Genomic DNA, 25,817 nt, shown 5'->3' on the forward strand with positions numbered 1-25,817 from the left:
TAACATCCCTTCACCTAAAACCTGAACTCCACCACTGCCCCTTTTAAACCGGTTTGACCCTCCTCTCCAAACGTCCCTGTCTCTTGTGTTTGGAGATGACAGAGTGTACAGTAGCCCCAGTAGCTATGGAGGACAGTGACCGTGATGTTGACTCTGCGTCAGATGAGCAGAACTCTGTCCCTGCGTCACCTGAACCCAGGGCGCATACAGAGGAAAAGGTATTGATGCATGACCCCTCTTCCACTGAGACATCTCACCTTTCTTAAAGGTGCAAATGTGGAGGTGCTTTGACAGAAATGCAATATAATATATAACTATATTATCAGTGGTGTATAAAAACCTTAAATAATGAACTGTTAGGCCTTAATTACATTAGGAAGCGTGCATACCAAAGCGTTTATACCGGTGACCGGCGTATGCTTTCAATTGTTTCAAAAATATCAGCTGGTGGGTTTGAGTGGTTTTTCGCTCACGATTTTTCCATGCTTAGCGCTGAGCGCCGAGTTTAAAAAAATTTCAACTTTGGGTTAAAAGCTCACATCGTCAATGTCACTTCTAACTCGGACGACCAATCACAGTAGAGGAGGGGTGGGACAAATATCACAACAACCAACCGGTGCATCGTTCAACAACAAACAAAGCAGAAGTATCAAAGCAACCAAAGTGCTCAGCTGAAAAAAAGCTGTCAACGCCTACAGTCGGCGCTCGCCTGGTGTTTTCAGCGTACGTGCACAGTCAAAAGCACAGCATAGTTTATTTTGACAGCCGTTTGACGCATACTCATTGCAACAAAATGCTAAATCCCTCTTCTGGCCTACATACTACATACTCATGTACAGGCACTTTTGACCTATGTGTACAAAGTATGCGCAGTTAAAAAATCTGCTGGTGTGCGTACTATGTGTGTGTACTACTCTGATGCTGTCACATGCATTTTGCTCACACCAAAATGGCAATGAATTTTAACATGCTATAATAAATGATCTATATGGTATTTTGAGCTAAAACTTCATATCTACAATTTTTGGACACCAAATCTTACATCTTAAAAAAGTCCCCTTTATCACTAACGGGCGTACACACCAAACGCAAATTCAACGATTTGCGCGAATAGATTACATACAAAGTCAATGTAAATAGCAAATAGACGTGAACTCACGTGGGGCGATGCAAATGACGCAAAAATTCGCTATTTGTCTCAAACGTGTCTTCGCGCAAGTTGAAAATATTCAACACAAGTGAAAAATTCGCATGACACGAAGTTAAATCCCACGAGTAATTTAGAACGAAAAATGTGATGCTTCACATTTGAAGTGTACGCAGCATAATATTAAAGACTTTTGACATTCCTGCCTGAAAAGCAGCTTAACCCCAGATTTACAAGCCTGGCCAGACCTCTTTAGGCTGGTTTATCCTGTTTGTTTATCACAGCATGGTTGTATATAAGTTGTGGCCCGTAGCTGTTCAGTTTCACCTTCATGTCAGACTATGGCATTCAGACTTTTTTGTATTGTAGGACTCTTGTGTACAACACATGCCCTGTAGGGCACACATTCTTTTCATAACTGAGTTTTTTTTTAGTTTCCAAGATGACTTTTCAAGAAGTTTCGGTATGTAACCTTAAACTTGTTAAAATCTTCATTGCTGATGCTTAACACACTGGTGCGCATTTTAAAGGCCAGATATGGGAAGTGAGACATTTTTTATTTGTCTTCTGTGTGGTGAATCCGAGTGTGTTTTTTTAGTGGAGTGACACCAGCACTCTTCAGTCCACTGCACTCTCTAGAAATACAACCACAGTGAAGGTCCATTTATACTTCTGTGACAGACGTACGACACTGTGACACTGCCTACTAGCGGCCTGCATGTGTTATTGCACAATTATATGAACAACAACGAAGGACCTACTCAAAACTATAAATCCTGTACAATAAATCTGCATAGTGTAAGATCTTGATGCCATTGTTAATGCATTGACGTCACTTCTTTTAGACGATACTCATCAGAGATGAAGTGCCTGAGATATACTCAAATAATGTATCCTGCTTGACTCATTTTCAACACAGTTTCTACCAAAAGTCCTGAGGTCTAATAGAAACTCATACGTTACAATCCAAATCCAAATATTTGTCATGCTCAGTGGAACAAAGTGGCCAATAGTATACCAATATCAGATAATTGTGTTACATCACATTAAGAGGTCCTTTTGTGTCCAAAGAAATGTACCCGACCCAAAATGACGCGAATTACTTTTTACCCGAACCCCACGTGCATAAATAGTTTTTTAAAAGAAAGACCCAAGCTGAGTCAAACCTGAGAGAATTAGACCTGAGTCCGAAGCGAACCAGTGGCAATTTTATTTGAACCCAACTGGACTTGAATGTAAACGGCACCGACGTGTGTGCAGTCTGTATCCCCACACGCTCTCGGGTCTGTTCGGCAAACACATTCATTTTAAATTACCCGTTACCCGATGCCGTTAATATACGCAACCCATGGCCGAGGCACATATGAAACTTTTAGACCCGAACCCACTCAGGTCAGACCACAGGTTTTCAGATCTAAGTGGACCTGTGAAGACCTCTAATCACATTACATTTGGATTTATGCATCTGTCAGACACTTTTCTTCAAAGTGACTTAGTGTAATACAAGCTACACATTTTTCATCAGTATGCGTGTTTCCTGGGTTTGAACCCATGACCTTTGGCTCTGTTAATGCAATGATCTACCACTGAGCTATACAGGAGCTCATTGTGTTCTGTACAGATGCAAAAAAATTTATCTAACCACTTAATACCTCTTATTTTCTTTTCTATGTTCCGTAACTTTCCATTCATATCCATTTTCTCGATTAAACCTCTACTTTTGCGCCTGTCCGTCTGTTTTTCCCTGACCCCTCCCAAATACACCTGAGCTCAGCACTTCCCTAAAGAAGACTCGGAAGATTCAGAGCTGGAGCACATCATGGGACATCACCCTCCCACTGACTGGCACGCATCCGGGCACCATAAGGGTGATGGTGAGGGTCACAGCAGACCCCACACCCCGGGCACGCCCACCTTCCTGAGGCCCGTGGCGGCACCCAGGAGCCCGGGAGAGTTAGACCACGAGTCCAGAACCGTGGCTCACCGCGGCCATGTGGACTTTAACCTGCCGTCTCCAATCAGCCCCTCCAGGCCTAGAAGCCCCTGGGGTTGTTATGATCCGTATGCTGCTGAGGTAAAAAATAGTGGACTAGTTAGATAACATTATGATGTCAGCATGTATGCATACAATCCAAAATGAAAATCAAAGGTTGTTGACATTGCTTTAAACTGGCATGTTGTTTGATGTCGCGTGGCGTGTCTTATTTACTGAGATTTATTTTCATGTAAATAAATACCTTGGTGGATGACAGTTTTATGACAATACCACAATGAAATGAGATCAGTATTAGATACATGATGTTTGCAATGAGCACTATTGAGTACTATGTTAAATGAAGATACTTTGGTACTGAAGTACAGAAGTATGGTAATCTGAATTTGGTATTATAGCTAGAGCTGTTTTTTGTGCTTTTCTTGCTCTGATTTTTTTTTTTTTGAAAAGTCAGTTTTAAGCAACATTAAACTAAACTGCATAAGTTCTTTTAGATCTAATAGCAGATTAATCTTATCTCCATCTAATTGTGTTTATGTCACTTCCTTTTTAGGGGAACATGGATGTTTAGTTTAAAGTCATTCATTAAAGTGAATTATGTTGTGGTTTTCTAATGTTGATAATTAAAGGGTTAACGTCAGTTTTTGGGGGGTTTATGAGCCCTGTGCCTCTCCTCTGGTTTACCTCCGGCAGTGTCTTTCTCTGAATGTGCTGACTCTTTAACATCCAGAGATAAACTACTATACAAATGCTCATTTTACTTTTGAATCTTGAGATAGTTGTCATCTGTTTTTTATTTACTTCTGCACTTCCATATATCATTTTTTATCTGTCTGTCTTGCAACTTTCTCTTTTCTAACTGTTATATATTTACTGTTTATACCATGTGGCTGTTGAATGCTTTATTCTGATTGGTTGAGAAATGTTCCACATAAACACACACCTGACCTGCCAAAATAACCACCAGAGCAATGTTTGTGGTAACCGTGGTATAAGAGGAATAATTAACACTGGTCCTTTGAATTATTTAAAAGTAATGCACACCCGCATTGTGCCACATTACCACCTTGGGTGTGCATTATTTTCAAATTATTTCACTGCTTTGTCGTCAATTATTTCTTGCATATAATGTATATTATTAATATAAAATGTATATTACCATTCAGCATTTAACATTTTAAAATATATATTTTTTCAGATTCTTTGTTTTTGGGATTTATTCATTTTTTTAAATTTATCCACATTTGGTGTGGGCCATATGACCAAAATCATGAGTGACAGACAGGAGCAAAATTAGGTAACTTCCCCTTTAAGACCAAAGTCCGGATGCAATATGCTATTAAACATGCATCTTCTCTATCAGCTGTTCGCTTTCTTTTAAAACCAAAATGGTTGTGTTTATGAGGATAGTTGCAGAGATGGGTATTTTGATGCTTATGTGTATTTAAGGCCAATAATGCGGCAAAAGTGCTCACAAGCTTAATGAGTGGCTTGCACGCTCCTCTTACTGTGCGTTCACACCAGCCTTGAATTAAGCAAATTTAGTTCCACATACTGCTGAATCTTTTACCTCTCTTGATCATTTTGTCTTACTCTATTTTTATCTCCTTTTTGTTGTCTCTGTGGATAGGACCAGGATAAGGAGTATGTGGGATTTGCAACTTTACCGAATCAAGTTCACCGGAAATCTGTGAAAAAGGGCTTTGACTTCACTTTAATGGTAGCAGGTAATGTCTGCCTTTAACTTCAAAAACCTAAAAGCAGAAGTGAAATCATTTTTCATGGGTGTTGTTTCTTTATACAGGAGAGTCAGGTTTAGGAAAATCCACCCTGGTCAACAGTCTCTTCCTCACAGATCTATACAAAGACCGAAAACTGCTTAATGCTGAGGGTGAGACCTAAACACCTGTTACGGTACATTCACACGTGGCGTCAGTGTTAACACTTCTCATTTACTTTTAATGGGTGATGTCATGCATTGGCGAACTGAATTGTAAATCTGTCGGCATTACATCACTGGCGTTGCTCGTGGCAGAAGTTTTCAAGCACCGACGCAGGCGTCAACCAATCAGATAACCTAGTGCAGAGCCAGCCAATGTGTTGCAGCCGCTGTGATTGGCTAATGTCACGTCAGGACCACGCCCTCTGTCAATGAATAACGCTGACGCTCCTTGTGAATGTACCCTTTCTCACATACAGACAGAAATGCATTAATGAATCTAAAAAAATAAATATGAAGAAATGACAGACAAGAGGTCATGTTTGCTCTTTGTTTTCTTGGCAGAGAGGATCACTCAGACAGTAGAGATCACTAAACACACAGTGGACATCGAGGAGAAGGGCGTCAAACTAAAGCTCACTATCGTAGACACACCGGGATTCGGAGATGCAGTCAATAACACTGAGTGGTAAAGAAACAGTTACCCTAACCCTGTAAAGAGTAAGAAGTAGATTCAACACCTGGATCATGATGTGATAGATGAATAATACAGACTGGACAACATTCAATAGTATGAATCTAGTGATAAGGTTTGCAGCTGTACTTGAAGATAAACTGTGGTCTATCACTTTATTAATGAAACAGATATCAGGTACCGTTGACATGATTTCTTCCACTCCTTATGTATCAGATGATCTGTGTATGTTTTTTTCAGCTGGAAGTCGGTTGCAGACTACATAGACCAGCAGTTTGAGCAGTACTTCAGAGATGAGAGCGGACTTAACCGGAAAAACATTCAGGATAATCGAGTACACTGCTGTCTGTACTTCATTTCACCCTTCGGTCATGGGTACGAGCGCTATCTACTTTATACACACAGATGTCCTTAGACCAATAAAAAACAAAAATCGGCACACTGCCACTGTTGCTCCCAAAAGGCCTGATGATGAACTCTTTTTTTATTATTATTATATATTATTAGAAAAGTGCTGATGTTGATTTGGTTAATCGTGCAGCTGCCCACAACTTTTCGGATGTGCACATAATGTTTCCAGTTACTTATTAAAATATTATCCTAACAAGAATTCAAAGATATGAAGTGTAATGACTGTGAATGACACCTACAGCTGTTGTACTAAAGGTGCACTGTAAAAAATATCCTTGTTGCACTTAAATTTGTAAGTTTAATCAACTTAAAATTACTATGATTTAAAGGAACAGTATGTAGGATTGTGGCCAAAGCAGATATTGGAATTACAAAACTTGTGGCTAAAACTGGTACTGCAATCACACAACTTGTGGCCAATACACAAAATGACAACATAAACATCAGTTGAGGGCTGCAACTCCACTTTTTAAATGACATAACCTGGCCAGACCACTGTTGTCAGTGATATAAGTATTTGAAATGAAAATTATTTCTTAATATCTAGCGACATATCAGGGCCATTTTATGATTCATTGATAAACATTTCTTACATACTGTTCCTTTAAATATTTTTAGTGAGGAATTACTATAAATGATAAAAATTAAGTAAAAAAATTTGAATTTATTTGTCTTGTCAAATTGATCAAACTTAAAAATGTAAGTGGAACAAGGAATTTTTTAAAGTGTGATTTAATTTAAACAAAATAATTCCCAAAATTGAAAATTAAATGCTAAAATAAAAATTAAAACATTAAATTAAATTATTTCATGTTCAAGATGATAATGCATCTTCCCTGACAAATTGAAAAATAAAATGCAATTAATGATTTGACATTGATTTTCACAATCTCGAGGCGAAACTGACAATATTACAAATAAATAGCAAACATGAAAAAAATTCCTTAAATGGCGTTTTATTAATGTTCATGCAATAAAAGTGATTATCAGATGCAGACGCAGAAAGAGACGCACATTTCATCAGACAGGAAGACCCATAGCCTATCTGTACAGATGTGAAGCTATGGTTCATCCAAACAGTTGCTAGATTGGGGTCTAAAAAGTTGCTGAATGTAGCAATAAAGTCGTTAAGTTGGAAACACTGCTTCGGAAAAAATCCAAGTAAACCCCACCCACTGATTAACATAGAATTTGCATACAAAGTGAAAATGAAAACCATTAAATAAAATAAATAATTTTAATAATAATGTAAATTGAATTAAATTAAATCAAATAATTAGAAAATATGTTGGCACTTTTATTGCATGAGCATTAATAAAATGCCATTTAAAAGTTTTTTTTCCATGTTTGCCTTTTGATTATAATATTGCCTCGAAATTGTGAAAATGAATGTCAAATCACCCATTGCATTTTATTTTTCAATTTGTCAGGGAAGATGCATGAAAGTGAACAAATTAAATGTTTTAATTTTTATTTCAGCATTTAATGTTCAATTTTGGGACATATTTTACGGTTTTATTTTATCATTTTATTAATAACTTTAAAATTTTCAAAAAACTTCCATACCTGCTAGAACAGTGATTCCCAACCGGGGGTACGCGTACCCCAGGGGGTACGTGAAGAGTTTCCAGGGGGTACGCGAAAAGATTAACATTTTGCTTTGATCTCATTTACTTTTAATAAAAATGTCTTTCGTTTGTCCAGTCATTTACCTAAGATTGATTTTTGTGAGGAAAGCATTTTAAAAAGGAAAACTTTGTAATTTTAATCTTATCATTAATATAATTAGCTGTCAAGAGTAATGCGCTGCATGATCCAAAACGCAATAGCGATGTCCAACTTAAGAGCGATCTGACTATTTTCAATGAACCTGAATAGTTTCTAAAGACACAAAGTTTATAAACTATAAATAATGTTCAAATAATGCTATAATATTCATTCCCGCTGCCATTACATTTTCAAGTTATGCAAAAAAACTTTTGCATTGTTTTTGGCTAACATATATTGTCCCGTATGATGTCTTTTGTATTTATAAAGAATGTCTTAACACATTTTGTTTCTCTTTATATTTGAACAGAATAATTTAACTTATTTGCACACTTTAATTATCAGTAACTTAAATTGAGATTTTAGTAAATTTAGGGCATTTACTAAAAAGGACGTGAGAGCTCAATTCCAAATAAGCGCCGGAGTGGATAATTTGCGTGTGATTTACTACAAAGGCGCAAATAAAATACACAGGCACAATAATGACATAAGCACATTTCTATAATGACCATTGCAATCTACTAAGAGCAGCGCAAATTAGGTCGCAAATAAGAGAACTCGGCAGGACATCGCAATGAAAATGCGGACTGCGTAGTGTGAAATTCCAGCTAAGTGAAAGTAAGACGAAAGATGAACGGTAAAAGAAGTTTTGAAATACCTGATTTGACTTCTCCTCCTCTTTTCTTCAGCAAATTAAACATAGCTTGGCTTGGCAAACTCTATATATTTTTTTTTAAGTATGTTCCTCTGGCAAAATGTAAAACTCTCCTCGCATTAATGTTGCTTCAAAAGGAATGCAATATGGTCGCAAAAATAACACCTTTTCAGAGCTAAATATCTACTGCGTGTCTTTAGTAAGTTCAGTTGTTATTTAACGACAAAATGATGGTTTGCGCAAGCTGTTAGTAAATCTGGCCCTTAAAGGGGTCATATGATGAATTTTTTTAATTTGTAAAATAAGTCTTTGCCGTTCACAGAGTCCATATGTGAAGTTTTATCTCAAAACACCCTACAGATAATTTATTATAGTATGTCAAAATTGCCATTTTGTAGGGCAGAATAAAATGTGCCGTTTTTGGGTGTGTCTTTTAAAATGCAAATGAGCCGATAAAATGCAAACACTGATCGCAATGATAGTAGTTTGTTGAAATAAACATGCTTCATCAGTCAGTGCTTTTTACTTTAATGTTTAAAATTAATAAATATTACTAATTATTTGTCTTTAAAACACAACTTAGGTTTAGTTTCTATGAAGGGGTACTTGAGCCTTACTGATACGGCTGTGGGGGTACTTAGGGCAAAAAAGGTTGGGAACCACTGTGCTAGAATACAGGAGCATCTCAGTCATAAGACATAACAGTTCTGCACAAGAATTAAAGAGAATCCGTTTCTGCAATGCATTTGTGCCCCCTGCTGTCATACATTTGTAATTACAGTTCTTTATTATCTGACTAAAACAGAAAGTCCATTAATGAATTGCATTAGAATTGAATAAAGATTACATCCAGAGTAAAATTAAATATGATAGAATAATATCATGATATAATATTAATAGAATAATAAAAACAATCAATCTAATCTCACACATTTTTTTTGAGAGTTGGCTAATTCCTATGGATTCATTTTTCGAAAATACATTAGATTTGCCTTGAGATTGTGTTAAAACACTTATAGTGTAGAAATCTGTGTTCATTTGGTTTGCTGTTGTGTTCGTCAGTTTAAGGCCTCTTGATGTTGAGTTTATGAGGGCTCTACATGAGAAGGTGAATATTGTGCCTGTGCTAGCTAAAGCCGACACGCTCACCCCTACTGAGGTCAAAAAGAAGAAAATCAAGGCAAGTGCTCGCTTCATCAATATCTATAATTTGTGTCGTGGGTACATTTCAGTTTTCAACTCCTTGGTTTATAACAGATTCGAGAGGAGATTGAGCAGTATGGGATCAAGATCTACCAGTTTCCAGATTGCGATTCAGATGAAGATGAGGAATTCAAACAGCAAGATCAAGAACTCAAGGTTTAGACATTTTAATCCAGCATGTTGTTAAATATAACACCCTTTACTAGTACAAACTGTACGATAGCAGATTGTTTTGTGGAATGCATCAGTTGCATCAGAGATGATTCTTTCAGTTGAGATGATTTGTTCAGTTGATAGTTGGGTGGTGATGGCGCAGTGGATAAGACACTCGCCTTTAGTGTATTGACCCGGGTTCGAATCCACTGTGATACACCATTGTGTCCCTGAGCAAGACACTTAACCCCTAGTTGCTCCAGAGGCGTGCGACCTCTGACATATATAGCAATTGTAAGTCGCTTTGGATAAAAGCATCAGCTAAATGAATAAGTAAGTAAGAGATGATTCATTCGTTTGAGACGATTTGTTCAGTTGAGATGATTCATTTGTTTGTTGTTGTTCTGTAGGACAGTATTCCCTTTGCTGTGATTGGCAGTAACACAGTGGTGGAGGCCAAAGGGAAGAGGGTTAGAGGACGTCTGTACCCCTGGGGAATTGTAGAAGGTATGACTTTTGACAGTGATACTCAAAATCTCTGTATTGTTTCCTGAAATATAAAAAAAACTGTGAGACATACCAGGGTTACTGATTTTTAAAAAATATGTAATTAAAAAAATGAATAGGCTGCAAAAACCTGCATCTGTAGAAATCTCCAGTCGTCTCTGTAGATTCAGCACAATTCAAATTCTCATCATTTCCTTCATGAAAAACTTGCACAGATTCATTGTGAGCCTTATGTAAACCATCAGTAAAAACCCAGATGAATACAGTGCACTAAAATACAATTTAAATGTACAAATTAATAAATAGTATTTGTAAATATACTACTGTGCTATTTTGAGACACCATTTATTTCAATACACTTAAAATCATTTGAAGTATTACTTTTTGAAGAGTATGAGGATATTACTTTTAGTATATAACTTTTACACTTTTTTGAGCCCAATAAATAACGGTAACACTTTACAATAAGGTTGTATTTGTTAACAATTAGTTATTTCATTAGCTAACACTGAACAATATTTCTACAGCAATAATTAGTTCATGTTAATAATTTTAGCATTGACGAATACATTTATAAAATTAAGCGTTGTAACTGTTAACATTAACTAATGCACCATGAACTAACATGAATATCTTTATTGACATTAACTAACATTAACAAGAATTAATACATGCTGAAAACTATATTGCACATTGTTTTTTCAGGTTAGTTAATGCATTTACCTTATTGTAAAGTGTTACTAAAATAACATATAACATTATGTACTACAAATGTGTGTGAGTTTTTAAGTATATTTCTAGTACATTCAGGTATATTTTATTTTTACCCGAGACTGTAGTGTACATTTGTAGTTCTTGTTTTAGACCATGACTGGTCAATACAGGAGTCGAGTTATGTGAGCAATAAGGTACGAGAGGTTGTGCTATGCTCCGCTTCACGTCGTGCCTAAAAACGCCCTTCAGCCGTTACTTATTCACGATACAGCACTTGCCTCGAGTACCTTATTGCTTTTATAAAACGGTTACTACAAAATATTAAAGTAAAAAAAAATTTGTGCAACTTTCACGAAGTTAAATCAATAAAAAGCATTCCTTCCGCTAGAAAAAATAGTCCCTGACCATGAACAAAAATGTGTTCCAATGTGTAATATGCATGAAAGCTGAAATAAAAACAACAAACCGATACGTGCGGTTGCTAAGGGTGTTGCTAAGGGCGCTGTGATAAACAGAACCGTTGGGTGAAGGGGTCATAGCCGTGTTTTATCGTGAATAAAGCACACCTATTGACCAATCAGAATCAAGGATTGGAACTAACCGTCTTATAAGTTAAAATACGTATTGACCCTGACGTGTGTGTGTTTGTGTTTACCAGTGGAGAACCCAGCACACTGTGACTTTGTAAAGTTGAGGAACATGTTGGTACGAACACACATGCAGGATCTGAAGGATGTGACGCGGGAAACTCATTATGAGAACTACAGAGCTCACTGCATTCAGAGCATGACGCGCATGGTGGTGAAGGAACGCAACCGCAAGTATGCACTCATAACCTAAAGCAGGGCATGTGTTTTAAAGGAGACATATCATGAAAATCTGACTTTTTACATGTTTAAGTGCTATAATTGGGTCCCAGTAACTTAGTTTAGATAAACCATTCTCTTTTAAAATTTGGCTCCCCTTGTGATGTCAGAAGGGGATCTTATTATAATAATACCGCCCCTTAATCTGCACTATTAGAGAGAGAGAAATAATTGAAAGCATAATAGAGTTTCAATTTCAACAAACCACCATTATGGTGATCAGTGTTTGCATTTAAAGGACACACCCAAAAATTTTGGCTCACACCTATAAAGTGTCAATTTTAGCATGCTATAATAAATGATCTATATAATATTGTCAGCTAAAACTTCATATATTTACTTTGGGGACACTAAAGATTTATTTTACATCTTAAAAAAAAAGTCTTGTGAAATGTTCCCTTTAAATAATTAAAAAATTACGCATTTATAAAAAAATTCTTTATGATGCTCAAGCATTATTTTTATCTGAAAAGTTGGTTTGATATGTTGTCATTTGATGGTAATTGTGTTTGGTGCCACTAGAGAGACACACTTCACCCTCGTATTTATTTGTTTCTCTGAGCAGCAAACTGACCAGAGAGAGCGTTACTGACTTCCCCATCCCCGTGGTACCCACCGTGGCTGACAATGAGACGGAAAAGCTCATCCGAGAGAAGGATGAGGAGGTACGACATTCTCCCTGTCCAGATCAACATCATGAGCCACATTCGGACCCTGTGTCATGTGTGGACCAACGCACAGAGCCCGAGCCCACCGCTGACCCTCATCTGAAAGGGTCATGATGACAGAGATTATATTTGACAGGGATTTATATACAGTATTTATTTAAGCACAGGAATCTCTGATAAACCCTCGATTTCGTTAATGTGTGCAGTATGAAAGAGTTTATATGTGTATACAGACAGAATAGAGCACTTTGTCATTCATCTTCACTGTGGTGTTTATTAGTCTGTACAGTATTTGACATTTCTTAATGCCTGCACATCTCTGCCTTTATGCACTTTAGTCTTGTATTACACCATCTGATAGTAGGGGTGAGTGGGGCACAAACTAGCGTGGGGTTAATTGTAACACGGCTACTTTACATATTTATACAGGGCTTAGTAATCTGTGCTTTTGGTCTTTTTCTCTTACTGTCAGAAGATGATCTCTTGTGAATTTGTGTTTTGGTTAAGATATTGAAAAATGAGTGTTTTGGAGGTGTGAAAGTGAATTTCTTCATTTTATGTTTTTTTTCGATTTCTGAGTTTGGTGTGTAAGTCACCAAATCCAACCTTATATTATTTTAACCTTATATTTTAATCGTCTTGTTACCTAAAGCATTTTGAAACACGTCAGCAACTCCTAGTAACTGATAGCTGGGTTAGTTGTCACACAGTGTTACAATGAAGCCTCAGGTATACAATGATAATGAAATAAAAACAATGTAAATACTATTCATCAAAATGATAACTGTTAATACAATATCAGTGAAAATAACTCAATAATAATTTTTTGTCTTAATTGTGCAGCCCTTTTAAAAAAAATCTATTTATATTCATTACTGCATAATACAAGGATGGTGAGATGAAGGATGATGGATGGATGAATGTGTTGATATCTATCTATTATAGGCAGATATATAAACAATATCTACCTTTAGTATATAGACCGAATTTGATTGAATTATTTGTGTTTAAACTAAATTTTCTAGCAGGTGTTACAACAAACCCTCTGTTTGTTACAATGAACCCCACCTATGGGGTAAGTTGTCACGTTTGCACTCCTGTCACTTTTAGTGTAATTGTACGATAACGGTAGGTCCCACAAACAAACTTTAAATGTTCATTTGTAGCAGAGATGTGTGTGTTGATGTGTAAAAATTATAAATATAACTTAAATATTTTTTTGAATGAAGCCAAAGCCAAAAAGTGTTACTTTGTGCCGCGCTCTCCCCTACATCCCAACATCAATCTGTTTCTCTTGTAACACCAGTCATTAAGCTGAGATAAGGGTTTTCTCTAAAAAAAAAATACCCAGTTATAGTTTAAACATCATCTGAAAGATGAATAAATGATTATGTGTAGATATAATCAAAGCAGCAATAGTCTATAGTAGTTTAACGTTGAAAATAATGAAGAAAATATACAAAGGCTATGCTTTCATATTGTTATTTATTTTGCATTGGAATCTGACATTAAAATCCTTTGACCCGCCCAGTTGAAATGATTTCATAACATGTCTGCATTCATACTGGTTTTGCCTTTATTAAGTTTATTAACATCATCTTTATTTGAATCAATCATCTTTTAATTTTACATATACTGCATACCAATATCATAAAAATTGTTACACACAAGTATTTTAGGGATAATGATATTTGTCAGTACACAGACATTTATACATTTGGCAGACACTTTAAAGTATTTTATGCATTTACGCCACACATTTAATCTGAATGTGTGTTCATTGGGAATCAAACCCACAACCTACCCGTCGCTCACACAGCGCTTTACAGGAGCACAAATATGCACATATGTTTTTATTATAATGGTATTATTATATAATTTGGTAGAAAAACTTTATTGATTTAGCAGTTGGTCATATTATATAACAACTTTCAGTTGGTTAATTGAATAGTGATTGGATGTTCAGGAGGAAAACAATCAATATTGATCTAGTTTATAACGTCACGTGGCTCGTTGCCTGTTGCTGTAACTTACAGACGTATCGATCGTCTTTATTGATTTAGCGGTTTTATGGTGGCTAATCGTTGTTTTTGTTTTTCATTGCAGTTGCGACGAATGCAGGAAATGCTTACGAAGATCCAGGAGCAGATGCACACGCAGAAAGAGGCATATTAACACTGCATCACGTCGATTTGAAGCTCCGCCCTTGACCTCACCCACCAGGCCAGCCGCACTCCATTCCCTTTCAGATCCCAATACTGTGGTGTCTTTAAACCCAATAGATCTGTGATGTCCACTTCAATGTAAACAGTTTATGATCAACAAAAACAAGCCTTAACTTTTGACTCACAGGAAGTCCAGGGCATATTTCACCTAAAAAAGAAAAATACTTTTTAAAAAATTATATTTTCAAGGAAAAATGAAATACATTTTTTTATATTTTGACATCATGACATCTTTTCCAAATACGCATATGCCAAGTCCCATTCTTATTACTTGTCTTTGATACAGGAAAAAAACTGTAAGACCCTGTGTCCACCAAAGTATTTAAACGCAGCTGACTGTGGCCGCTTGCCAGCGTTTCTTTAGCTGAGAACTTGAATTTCTATGTGTTTTGTCGTTGTATGATGCACCGGTTGGTTGGTGTGGCATTTGTCCCACCCATCGTCTACTGTGATTAGACAGTTAAGTGAATAGTGACATTGATGACCTAAAGCCACATCCAGACGAAGCCAGTGCTTCTCCTATCCGATGCTGAGTGCCGATAAAACCGGCGAGTGACGATGCTGAGCGCGGACAAAAACGGCTAACACTGATGCTGAAGAAGGAAAAAAATTACAAGCACAGACATTTAGCGTAGTCAAAAACAGCGAATGCCAATGCTGAGCATGGAAAAAAATGGTGAGCACCAACACTGAGCACAGTTAAAAATGGTGAGTGCTGAGCGCTAACAAAAACAGTGAGCCCTGATGTTGAGCACGGACAAAAACATTAAGCGCTGATGCTGAGCACAGACAAAAAAGGTGAGCAATGATGCTGAGCACGGACAAAAATTATGAGCACTGACATTATCATAGTACAAAACGGCTAGCGCAGATACTGAGCACGGACAAAAACTGCAAGCAGCGATGCTGAGAATAGACAAAAATTCAGAGCACTAAAACTTAGTGTTGAGCACAGATGCTGAGTTTATACAAAAACGTTAAGCACCGACACTGAGCACGGTAAAAATTGGTGAGTGCAGACGGTGAGCACGGACAAAAACGACGAGCAGTGGCACTGAGAGTGCACAAAAGCAACGAGCACCGATACTGACCATGTTAAAAAATGCTGAACGCAGACGCTGTGCAAGGACAAAAATTACAAGCACGGACATTTAACGTAGTCAAAAGCAGCAAATGCTGAGCATGAAAAAATGGTGCACACCAACACTTAGCACAGTTAAAAATGGTGAGCGCCGACACTGAGCACTGACAAAAACAGCGAGCCCTGATGTTGAACACGGACAAAAATATCAAGCGCTGATGCTGAGCACAGACAAAAATGGCGAGCACCGGCACTGAGCACGGTAAAAATTGGTGAGTACAGACAAAGCGGCGAGCAGTGACACTGAGTGTGTACAAAAGCGGTGACCGTAGATGCTGACAGTGCACAAAAGCAGTGAGCACCAACACCGAGGACGGTAAAAAATGGCAAACGCAAACGTTTTGCACGGACAAAACAGCGAGCGACAAAGGCTGAGCTCAAACCAAAATGGCAAGCGGTGACACTGAGCACTGATAAAAACAGCGAGCCCAGACATTGAGCGTGGACAAAAAACATGGGCTGGCTACTAGAAAAAACGTTCTGGTGGACACGTGGGCTAACAATTATTGTATTACTTATACAATACATGATAATTACAGTTGTTGTAATACAGTGCTGTTTATTTTATTTTTTTATAAATATCAAAGTTAGGGATCATTTTGTAAAATATGTAAAATCTACATAATTTTTCTTAACAGATTGTGAAATATGACCTGAACATGTTAAGGGTTTTCATGTGAGTCAGCACACAAGATTTTTGTTTTGAATTTATTCAAACTAAATGTTGTTTATTATTTAAAGTTTTATTTTGTGAGGAGTTTTGGTTTAAGGGGGCAGTAAAAAGCAAAAACCCTTTACCTATTTGCTTATCCAATGTTTGTTTGTACCCAAATATTATAGTGTCATTATTTAAGTTGTTTTCTACAATGTGTAACTATTTTGTTAAATGTTTATTAATTTGTATTTGTTGTAATGCCTGTATTTTTTTTTACATTTCTATACAAAACTGCAAAATGGCTTCTTACTAAGTTTCTAAATGTTTTTTTTATTTTCTTATTGAAGATTTAAAAATGTACTGTAGAGAGATATTTTTGTTAAAGTATTAAGACATATCTGACATCTGCTCCCTGAGGTTTATTAAAGATGAAATCTAATACTGTATACTGACGCTGATTCATTTGTGAGAGGAAGGCTCATAGTTAAACTGTCTGTTACAGCGTTCATAGAGATAGATTATCTATATTTTCCTGCATCATTCCTCTATTTTATTATTTTCTTGGATAATGTTGGTGAAACAAAAGAAAGGAAAATAACAGAGTCATACTGTTTATTGTATTGATCAAAAGAGGCGCATGAATCGACACCTTATACTGTAGAAGCTTAGTTTCTATTGCTGCAACTTAACAAGGATCTCATGCTAATGTTTGGTCATGGTATGTTTGAAGTCATAAGAATATTTATACTCATTTTTGTATGTCAATGGTCTTTATAATTAAATGTAAACTAGAAGAGAAATGTATTACAGATTTCAGGTTTAAGGTACAACATAAAGCTGATCTGATTTTTTTTTTTTTTTTAATGTCCGCTTTATTTTGGTCTGGTATGAGCAGCTACATTTACTTTGTTGATGTGATCATATCATTGTGTACATTTGCTTTGTGTTGTACATTAACTACTTTTTATTTTATTAGTATTTTTTATGGATTGAGGACATTAATACATTTAAATATTGTTCAAACATTGAGAATAAAGATGTGACATTTGAAATAAAAACTGTCTATAATATTATAGTATACTACTAATACTCAGTATAGGTTTTTTTTTTTTTTGCATAACTTTTGCCTCCGCCTATTTCCCCCAATCCATCCCCAATTGCCCTGATGTAGTACATAGTGAATATTAAAGGAGTAGGTAGTCAGGTTAACTTTTAAATGTGTCAGGTTAAAGAAGGAGAATTAAAAAGGAGAAAATTACACTCTTACAAAATGCTGGGTTACGTTTAACCTAGATAATCTAGTCCTGGATTAATCTGAACCTTGTCTGGGAAACTACCCCAGTAAATTATAAACTCACAATAATTAAAACACAACATAGATCATTACAATTAATAGATAATAACAAATGAGATTTCAGAGTTAGATGACTGAACTAGGAAATGTCCCTTGATTTCATCTCAGAAATATGGTCAACATTAAATACATTTGGCTGTGTGTGTGTGTGTGTGTGTGTGTGTGTGTGTGTGTGTGTGTGTGTGTGTGTGTGTGTGTGTGTGTGTGTGTGTGTGTGTGTGTGTGTGTGTGTGTGTGTGTGTGTGTGTGTGTGCATGTGCATGCTTCTTTGTGTGCTGTGTACCACAGGGTGGCAGTAAAGTGCTCAGCAGATAAAATCTGATATAAACAAAAAATTCTGTGTTGCCTTTAAAACACCAGCCAGCAATGTCAATTATCTCAACCTTTTTCTGCAGTTATTTTACATTCAATTTTTATGATCTCCTAGTAGCTGATAGATGATTTTTTAAAACTTGTATGTAACACACTCACACAACTCCACCATTTAAAATTAACTGATGAGGCTACATTGTGTAAAAACTAGACATTCACGCACTTAAAAACAACCAAAAAGTTATAAATGTTGAATTATAAAAACATTTATGGGACATACAGTAGATTGAAGTTTGCACCAGTAAAACGTGTAATGCTACGTTTACACAACTGCATTTCAGGCATCAAAATCGCGTCCACTGCGCCTAGTTTGCCGCTTGAACAGTTTGAATGCATTCGCGCGTGTGGAGAAGTAGACACATGGAAAAAGCAAGCATTTGACGCGCGTCAGAGGCCAAATCCACTTCTTGTGGGAGGGGCAAGTGCTATGCGGTTGTCTGTTTGCAAGATGACTGATGTTGATTGTGCATTTATCGAGAGAGATACCGGTTTGTATTTGGTAACCTTACTATAGGGGGAAAATAAACTGTACAGGTTGATAAACGTCACGTGACTCAAAAGTGAAATGTGTATTATAACTTACCAGACTGCCCGATGTCCTCACTGACACTCTTCCAAGCAATGTCCCTTTTATTCCTGTCTCTATAGAAATAAGATCTTGTGTCGTATAGCTCAAAGTTCAAATTTTTCAACTCGGGCGTCAGCCGCCAATTCGCGTCAAACACAAAATGCACTAAAAGCACCATTCGCCCGTACCACGCCAGGCCCTCAATTCCGCGCCAAACGCCTCATCCGCGCTGCGAGACCTCCTGACGCACATCAACGCGTCTTCACATTAACTTAACTTTGAATCACTTGCGCTTTTCGCCTCTACCGCGGCTGGTGTAAACGCAGCATAACACAAACTGAAAAAAACATGCAAAATGTGATATACATAATTACTGTATTTAGCCTTGCTCCTTATTGTATGTAAAACAAAATGCACATTGCACACCAAAATTATGAGTGCTATTAGGAGACAAGATTATACTACTCCAGTTTTTTGTCATTTTGTGTCTGACAGACGTCTCTTTCTGATTTTAGGTTTCTGGGCATTAAGGGGGGTTGTCAAGATAAATCACAATGAGTCTCTTGCGATTTAAAAATTTATTTAGAAAAATGATAGAAGAGCAGGAGAGAGAGAACACCAGTGTTTGTAGGTGTACGCCTAAAGATGAGGCACCCCACAACACTTATGAGAGAAACAGTTCACAGCAATAATTCACAGTCCAAGATGGCAGAAACACACGCAGCGTCCAACAATGTAATCTAGACTCGTACCAGCCGAAGAGCTCGCAGGGGAACCAGAAGTACTGTTGTACCGCTTATAGACAAAGCGAACCAGAAACCAGAGAAAAGGACAGACGAGGAAAATCTTCACAACCGACTCACAGGATAGTGAACTCCAGACAAAGACAAATATCAGGACGTCGGCGGATGAACCTGAGACAGAAGCAGAAGGTGAGAAACTGACTCAACAGGGTGGAACTGTCTGGACTCGAAGCGTGGCCGTGAGCAACCATGACAATGAGCGTGTGACGAAGGACAGGAAGGAAGGCTATTTATAGAGATACAGGAAACAAGACATGACTGGAGGATAATACCAAACGAGCGGGAGGGGCGAGTGCACACATGAGGAACCGTCAAACACACACATGCACCATCTATCAACTAGGAGTCGTGACAGTACCCCCCCCCCCCCAAGACCGGCACTCAAAGGGGGCTCACCTTGTCGCTGACGGAAGTCCTCGATCAGACAAGGGTTGAATATATCCCGAGCCGGAACCCAACACCTCTCCTCCGGACCGTAACACTCTCAGTCCACTAAATATTAAAAACCTCTGCCTCTACGACGAACATCTGGTAATCTCCTAACAGTATAGGCAGGAGCACCATCCACTAGTCGAGGGGCGGGAGGGTTGGGGCAGAGACAGGGTGATTATTATTGAAATTGTTGAAATCACAGGTTCAACCTTGGATACATGGAAAACAGGGTGTGACCTTCACAATACTGTATGGCCCATTGAAACGCGGAGCCAGCTTACGAAAAGGCTCGTGGAGAGGCAAATATTTGGTAGAAAGCAATACCTTCTGTCCACACACATTACAAGGTGGAGGTCATCAGTGGAGGTCAGCAGTAGCTTTGGTCCGTCTGGAGGTCTGTAATAAAAGGTTTTTAGCTTTCTTCCAAGTGCGTTTGCACCTGCAAACAAAAGCTAAAGCAGACCGAACCACTGCATCTGTGATGAAAAAAGGGGAGGTTGATAACCGATGGATAGTTCAAATGGGGACAAATTAGTCGAAGCGATGGGGAGAGAATTGTGAGAATACTCGACCCACGGGAGCTGTTGGCACCAGGAATTCAGATATTGTGACGACAGACAGCGAAATGTTCGACCGAGATTCTGATTAGCCCGTTCACATTGCCCATTGGTCTGCGGATGCTAACCAGAAGACAAAGCTGGCTCTGGCGCCGATCTGTTTTCAAAACTCCTGGCAAAACCAAGAGATGAACTGAGGCCCCTATCTGAAACCACATCAGTCGGAATACCATGCAAACAAAAAATGTGGTTAATCAGAACCCGAGTCATCTCTTTGGCAGAAGGGAGTTTATGTAAGGGAATAAAATGAACAGCTTTGGAGAAACGATCCACCACAGTCAAAACGACAGTGTTACCTTCAGACACCGGTGACAAAATCAAGGGCTATATGCAACCAGGGGCGGGAAGGGTTGGCAAAGAATTAAGCAGACCAGCGGGGGGCAGATTAGATGCTTTATTACAAGCACACGTAGAACAGGCTAATACAAACTGTCTGACGTCCGTAGCCATAAAAGGCCACCAAAAATGCTGACGGACGCCAGCCAATGTTCTCCGAAATTCCCGGATGGCCAACAAACCTGGATTTGTGACCCCACCAGATGACATTGGAAAGTAAACCCTCAGGAACCCATAGACGACCTGCCGGGCACCCCTCTGACACTTCCCCCTCTCGACCTGCCTCTCTCACTCGCTGCTCGAACCCCCAGACGAGGGCACCGACCACCCTCCCCTTCAGGAGAATGGTTTCGTTCCGTTCGCACTCGGAACGATTGAACAGACGAGAGAGAGTGCCTGGTTTTGTGTTCTTAGAGCCAGGTCGGTACGAGAGGGTGAAGTTAGAACGGTCAAAGAAAAGTGCCCTACGAGCCTGTCTAGATGTTAATCTTCTGGCCGAACGGATGTATTCAAGATTCTTATGATCCGTCCAGACCAGAAAGGGTTCCGAGGTTCCCTCCAACCAGTAACACCATTCACCCAGCACAAGTCTAACCGCCAGCAGCTCTCTATTACCTATGTTGTAATTTTGTTTGGCTGAGTTTAACCGGTGAGAAAAAAGCACACAGGTTTTTTTTCATCAATTGGTGACCGCTGAGATAAAACAGCGCCTACCCCGACATCAGATGCATCTATTTCCACTATAAATTGATTAGCTGGATCAGGGATAAAGAGAACCGGAGCAGAAATCAAACAGGACTTTAATTTATCAAAGGCTTCCTGAGTCTCTCCATCCCAGTGGTAATGCACTTTAGAGGAAGTGAGAGCGTTAAGAGGTTTAGCGATCTGACCAAAGTTTCTGATGAAACGACTGTAAAAATTGGTGAAACCCAGAAATCGCTGAAGCTCTTTAAGATTGTCATGCACTGGCCATTCGGCGACCGCTTTAACTTTCGCGGGATGTGGGCGAATTTCTCCCTCAGCAATAACACAACCTAGAAACGAAACTTACTCTTTTTGGAACTCGCACTTCTCCGCCTTAACAAAAAGATTAACAGCCGTTGTAAAACTTGGCGAACGTGCTGGTTGTGTATCTTCATGGAGGGAGAAAAGATGAGAATGTCATTGAGATACACAAAGACAAAACTATTAATCATGCTCCCAGCACTTCATTTACCTTAGTTTGTAAGACAACTGGAGCGTTACAAAGGCCGAACGGCAGAACGCAGTATTCCCAGTGCCTCGACAATGTATTAAATGCTGTCTTCCACTCATCGCCCTCTTTGATACGTACCAAATGATAAGCGTTGGGCAGATCTAATTTGGTAAATAAGCTTGCTCCCTGACATTAGTGGTAAGGGGTATTTCTTCTTAACCATAATGCCTCTATAGTCAATGCACGGACAAAGAGACCCATCTTTCTTAACAAAGAAAAATCCAGCACAAGCTGGAGACGAGGAGCGGCGAATGAGACTGGCATAAAGTGCTGCGTTAATGTATTAATCCCTAGCCTCTCTCTCTGGTTTAGAAAGGGAAAAAGTTAGACCCTTAGGCTGAAAAGTACCTGGGAGTAGATTGATGGAAAAATCAAACAACCGGTGAGGAGGTAGGAGAGTAGCCCGAGCCCTACTGAACACCCGGTGTAAATCTATGTACTCCGCCGGGATTCCCGAGAGATCTGAGAAGTTAAAGGGACAGCAGGAATTTCCCAAGCTTCAGCCAAACCAGTATCAAAAAAATTTGCCTCCGCACCGGAATCCAGCAAGGCCTGTGAAGGGAAGACTGGTTAAACTGAAAGATAACGGGTAATACGGTAAGGTTAATGGGAGACTTAAGAGAAGAAACGCCCACCGATACTCCCGAGTCTATCGGCGGGCAGACCCTTTTCCCGGACATGAAGCGACGAGATGCCCTGCCTTAACGCAATATAAACACAATTCACTGGACAGGCAACATTGTCTCTCACTGAGCTTACCCAGCTGCATCGGTTCCTCAGGCTCTGGTGATGATGGAACAGACTCCTCCTGCAGTGACAAGGTGAGCTGGTGGAATGACCGTTGGAGGTCTCGCTGACGATGTCGGGATGGAAGGGTTGAGACCCTCGAGAAACTGAGCCCGAAGTGCAGTATCATTCCAGCCACTGGTGATGGCTAAAGTCTTAAAAGAAATAGCATAATCCGTGACGGAAGATTTAAGTTGTTGTAGCCTCACCAGCTCAGCTGCTGCCATGTCGCCTCAGACCGATCAATCAAGCAGACTCCGCATCTTGAGGGTCTTGGACAAAGCTGTGCACGGGGCCCTGGCTTCCCACGCAGCCATTCCCCACTCCCTCACGAAGGCCACACGGTATGTAGAAGTCGAAAACACCTGGGGGTTGAAGGGCGAATACCAGGGAACATTGCTGCAGGAAGTCCCGGCAGGTGTCGTCAAATGTGGGAGGAGTCGCCGTATGTGGTTCACCGTCTGTGCTGGGTGGCGTTTCGCTGGAAATAGAAGCTCGATGTTCTCCTACTGGCTGGCTGATTTGATCCAAATGATAACTGAGATCCGAGGTCAGACAGGATACGAAAGTCTCTAGCGGCCGCAGTCAGCAGAGCAGAATGTTGAGCGATGACCGCTCCCCTGTTGACTCAATGCAGCCTGTACCTCATCCATACTCTCAACACACGCAGACTCCATTTCTGATGCGCTTATTCTGTCAGGATAAATCACAAAGAGTCTCTTGCGAGATAATTTATTTAGAAAAATGATAGAAGAGCAGGAGAGAGAGAACACCAGTGTTTATAGGTGTACGCCTAAAGACGAGGCACCCCACAAGACTGATGAGAGAAACAGTTCACGGCAATAATCCACAGTCCAAGATGGTAGAACCACACGCGGCGTCTAGTGATGTAATCCAGACTCGTACCAGCCGAAGAGCTCAGAGGGAAACCGTAAGTACTGGTGTACCGCTTATAAACAAAGCGAACCAGAAACCAGAGGACAGACGAGGACAATCTTCACAACGAGGACAATCTTCACAACCAACTCACAGGATAGTGAACTCCGGACAGAGACAAATATCAGGACGTCGGCGGCTGAACCTGAGACAAAAGCAGAAGGTGAGAAACTGACACTACAGGGTGGAACTTTCTGTTGAAGCGTGGTTGTGAGCAACCATGATAATGAGCGTGTGATGAAGGACAGGAAAGAAGGCTATTTATAGAGAGAGAGGAAACAAGACACGGCTGGAGGATAATACCGAAACGAGCGGGAGGGGCGAGTGCACATGTGAGGAACTGTCACCAACAGGTAAGCAAACAAACAAACACACACATGCACCACCGATCAACCAGGAGTCGTGACAGGGGTAACTGGGATAAAAAATGTATTATTATATTATTATTTTATTATTTTTAGATTTTTTAAATCTCTAGCTTCCACTGGACTGGATGAGGAGATAGATCTTGCATGAAATGACAACCCCTCACTGATTAAGTCTAGCTGGATATAATTTTTAATAATGTCTACAAAAGACTGAAGTTGTTGTTCATTCTATTAGCATTGAATGGCAAGGTTACTTAATGTGTTTTTTTGGCATTGTAGACTGGACAGCCTTTTATTGGTCTATTTCAAATGACTTTTAGTTGTTTAATCTGTTTCTTAGTTTATGAAGTGTGCCACCCATGAAAACAAAATTCCCTCTGTTCTGTATGTTTTGGCGATGGCCCTGTGTTGCAGTTAAGCTTTTTCAACTTCTGAAAGAACTGGCAGGGAAATGACATCAAAGTACCGCAAGAACATTTTGATAGCAGTCTCCTCTGTATGATTTTCAAATCAGTTCTGCGGGATTTTGATGTCATCTGCGCCACATGAGTCAAACGGGCCGGATTGTATCAGTCACTGGTTAGTTAAGCGTAGGAGTCAATAAATGGGACATGGGAGGTCAAGTGCGGGACAAATCAATTAGGTCTAAAATACAGAACGTTCTGGCTAAAAGGGGACTGTTGACAACCCTAACTGCACGAGGTGCTTGATTTTATTCACCTGTGTTAATGATCTGATTGAGAAACTTGAATTAAGTCCTGTCTCTCAATACTTTTGTGTCTTTATAGTGAACTGTGAAGAACCCTTTTAAGAACTTTACTTTAAAGGGGTAATTTCACAATACTTTTTTAAGATGTAAAATAAATCTTACATAAGTGAAGTTTTAGCTAAAATATCATATATCACATAGATGATTGCTATTTCATAGCTAAAAAACTATGTTTTTTGTATATTTGGTATAATAAAATGTATTTGCATGGTTAAAAAAACACGTTATTTCCACATACCGTACATTTTTGTAGCTCAAGATTTTCTTCTCTTCCTGAAATGCACAGATTTTGTACATATCTCATCGATGTGAAAAGCTCTGTGTCCCTGATTGGCCAGCTAAACTGTATGTTGTGATTGGTCTGAATACCTCTGATGTAAGCCAGAAATGTGACGCTCCATGTTTAAAAGATTCTGTCACAATGCAAGGCTAACCGGAGTTAACTTACAGGGCCCTATTTTAACAATCATTGTCTAAAGTGCACAGTCTAAACGGGCATTTCCAAATCCAATTTTGCTAATTTAACTACCGAAAAAAATTGTTTATGCGCCAAGTGCACGGCCAAAATGGGTTGTTCCTATTTTCGTAATGAGTAATGGGTGTGTTTTGGGCGTAACGTGCAATAAACCAATGAGATTCTCAGCTCTCATCCCCTTCAAAAGCCAGTTGCGTTGGCACCATGCCTATTCCCTATTTGAAAAG

General features: G+C 38.9%; 1 protein-coding gene across 4 annotated transcripts in view; it reads left to right on the plus strand.

Annotated features, from left to right (window-relative positions):
* septin4b (septin 4b) overlaps positions 1–17,606 on the plus strand; it is a 79,237-nt gene extending 61,631 nt beyond the window's left edge. For 2 of the 4 annotated variants that reach the window (XM_065281762.2, XM_065281763.2), the window contains exons 2-11: positions 4,771–4,867; positions 4,945–5,031; positions 5,425–5,548; positions 5,795–5,929; positions 9,450–9,567; positions 9,645–9,746; positions 10,154–10,250; positions 11,623–11,785; positions 12,396–12,495; positions 14,605–17,606. In XM_065281762.2, coding sequence (XP_065137834.1) covers positions 4,771–4,867; positions 4,945–5,031; positions 5,425–5,548; positions 5,795–5,929; positions 9,450–9,567; positions 9,645–9,746; positions 10,154–10,250; positions 11,623–11,785; positions 12,396–12,495; positions 14,605–14,673 — 1,092 coding nt within the window. In that variant the 3' untranslated portion in view covers positions 14,674–17,606. Of the gene's footprint in view, positions 1–95; positions 219–2,921; positions 3,222–4,770; positions 4,868–4,944; positions 5,032–5,424; positions 5,549–5,794; positions 5,930–9,449; positions 9,568–9,644; positions 9,747–10,153; positions 10,251–11,622; positions 11,786–12,395; positions 12,496–14,604 lie in introns of all 4 variants that reach the window. The other 2 variants (XM_065281760.2, XM_065281761.2) reach the window with 2 other exon arrangements.
* The last annotated feature ends 8,211 nt before the right edge of the window (positions 17,607–25,817 follow it).

This window comes from Paramisgurnus dabryanus, chromosome 8 (assembly GCF_030506205.2).
Source record: "Paramisgurnus dabryanus chromosome 8, PD_genome_1.1, whole genome shotgun sequence".
In the NCBI taxonomy this organism is placed as follows: Eukaryota; Metazoa; Chordata; class Actinopteri; order Cypriniformes; family Cobitidae; genus Paramisgurnus; species Paramisgurnus dabryanus.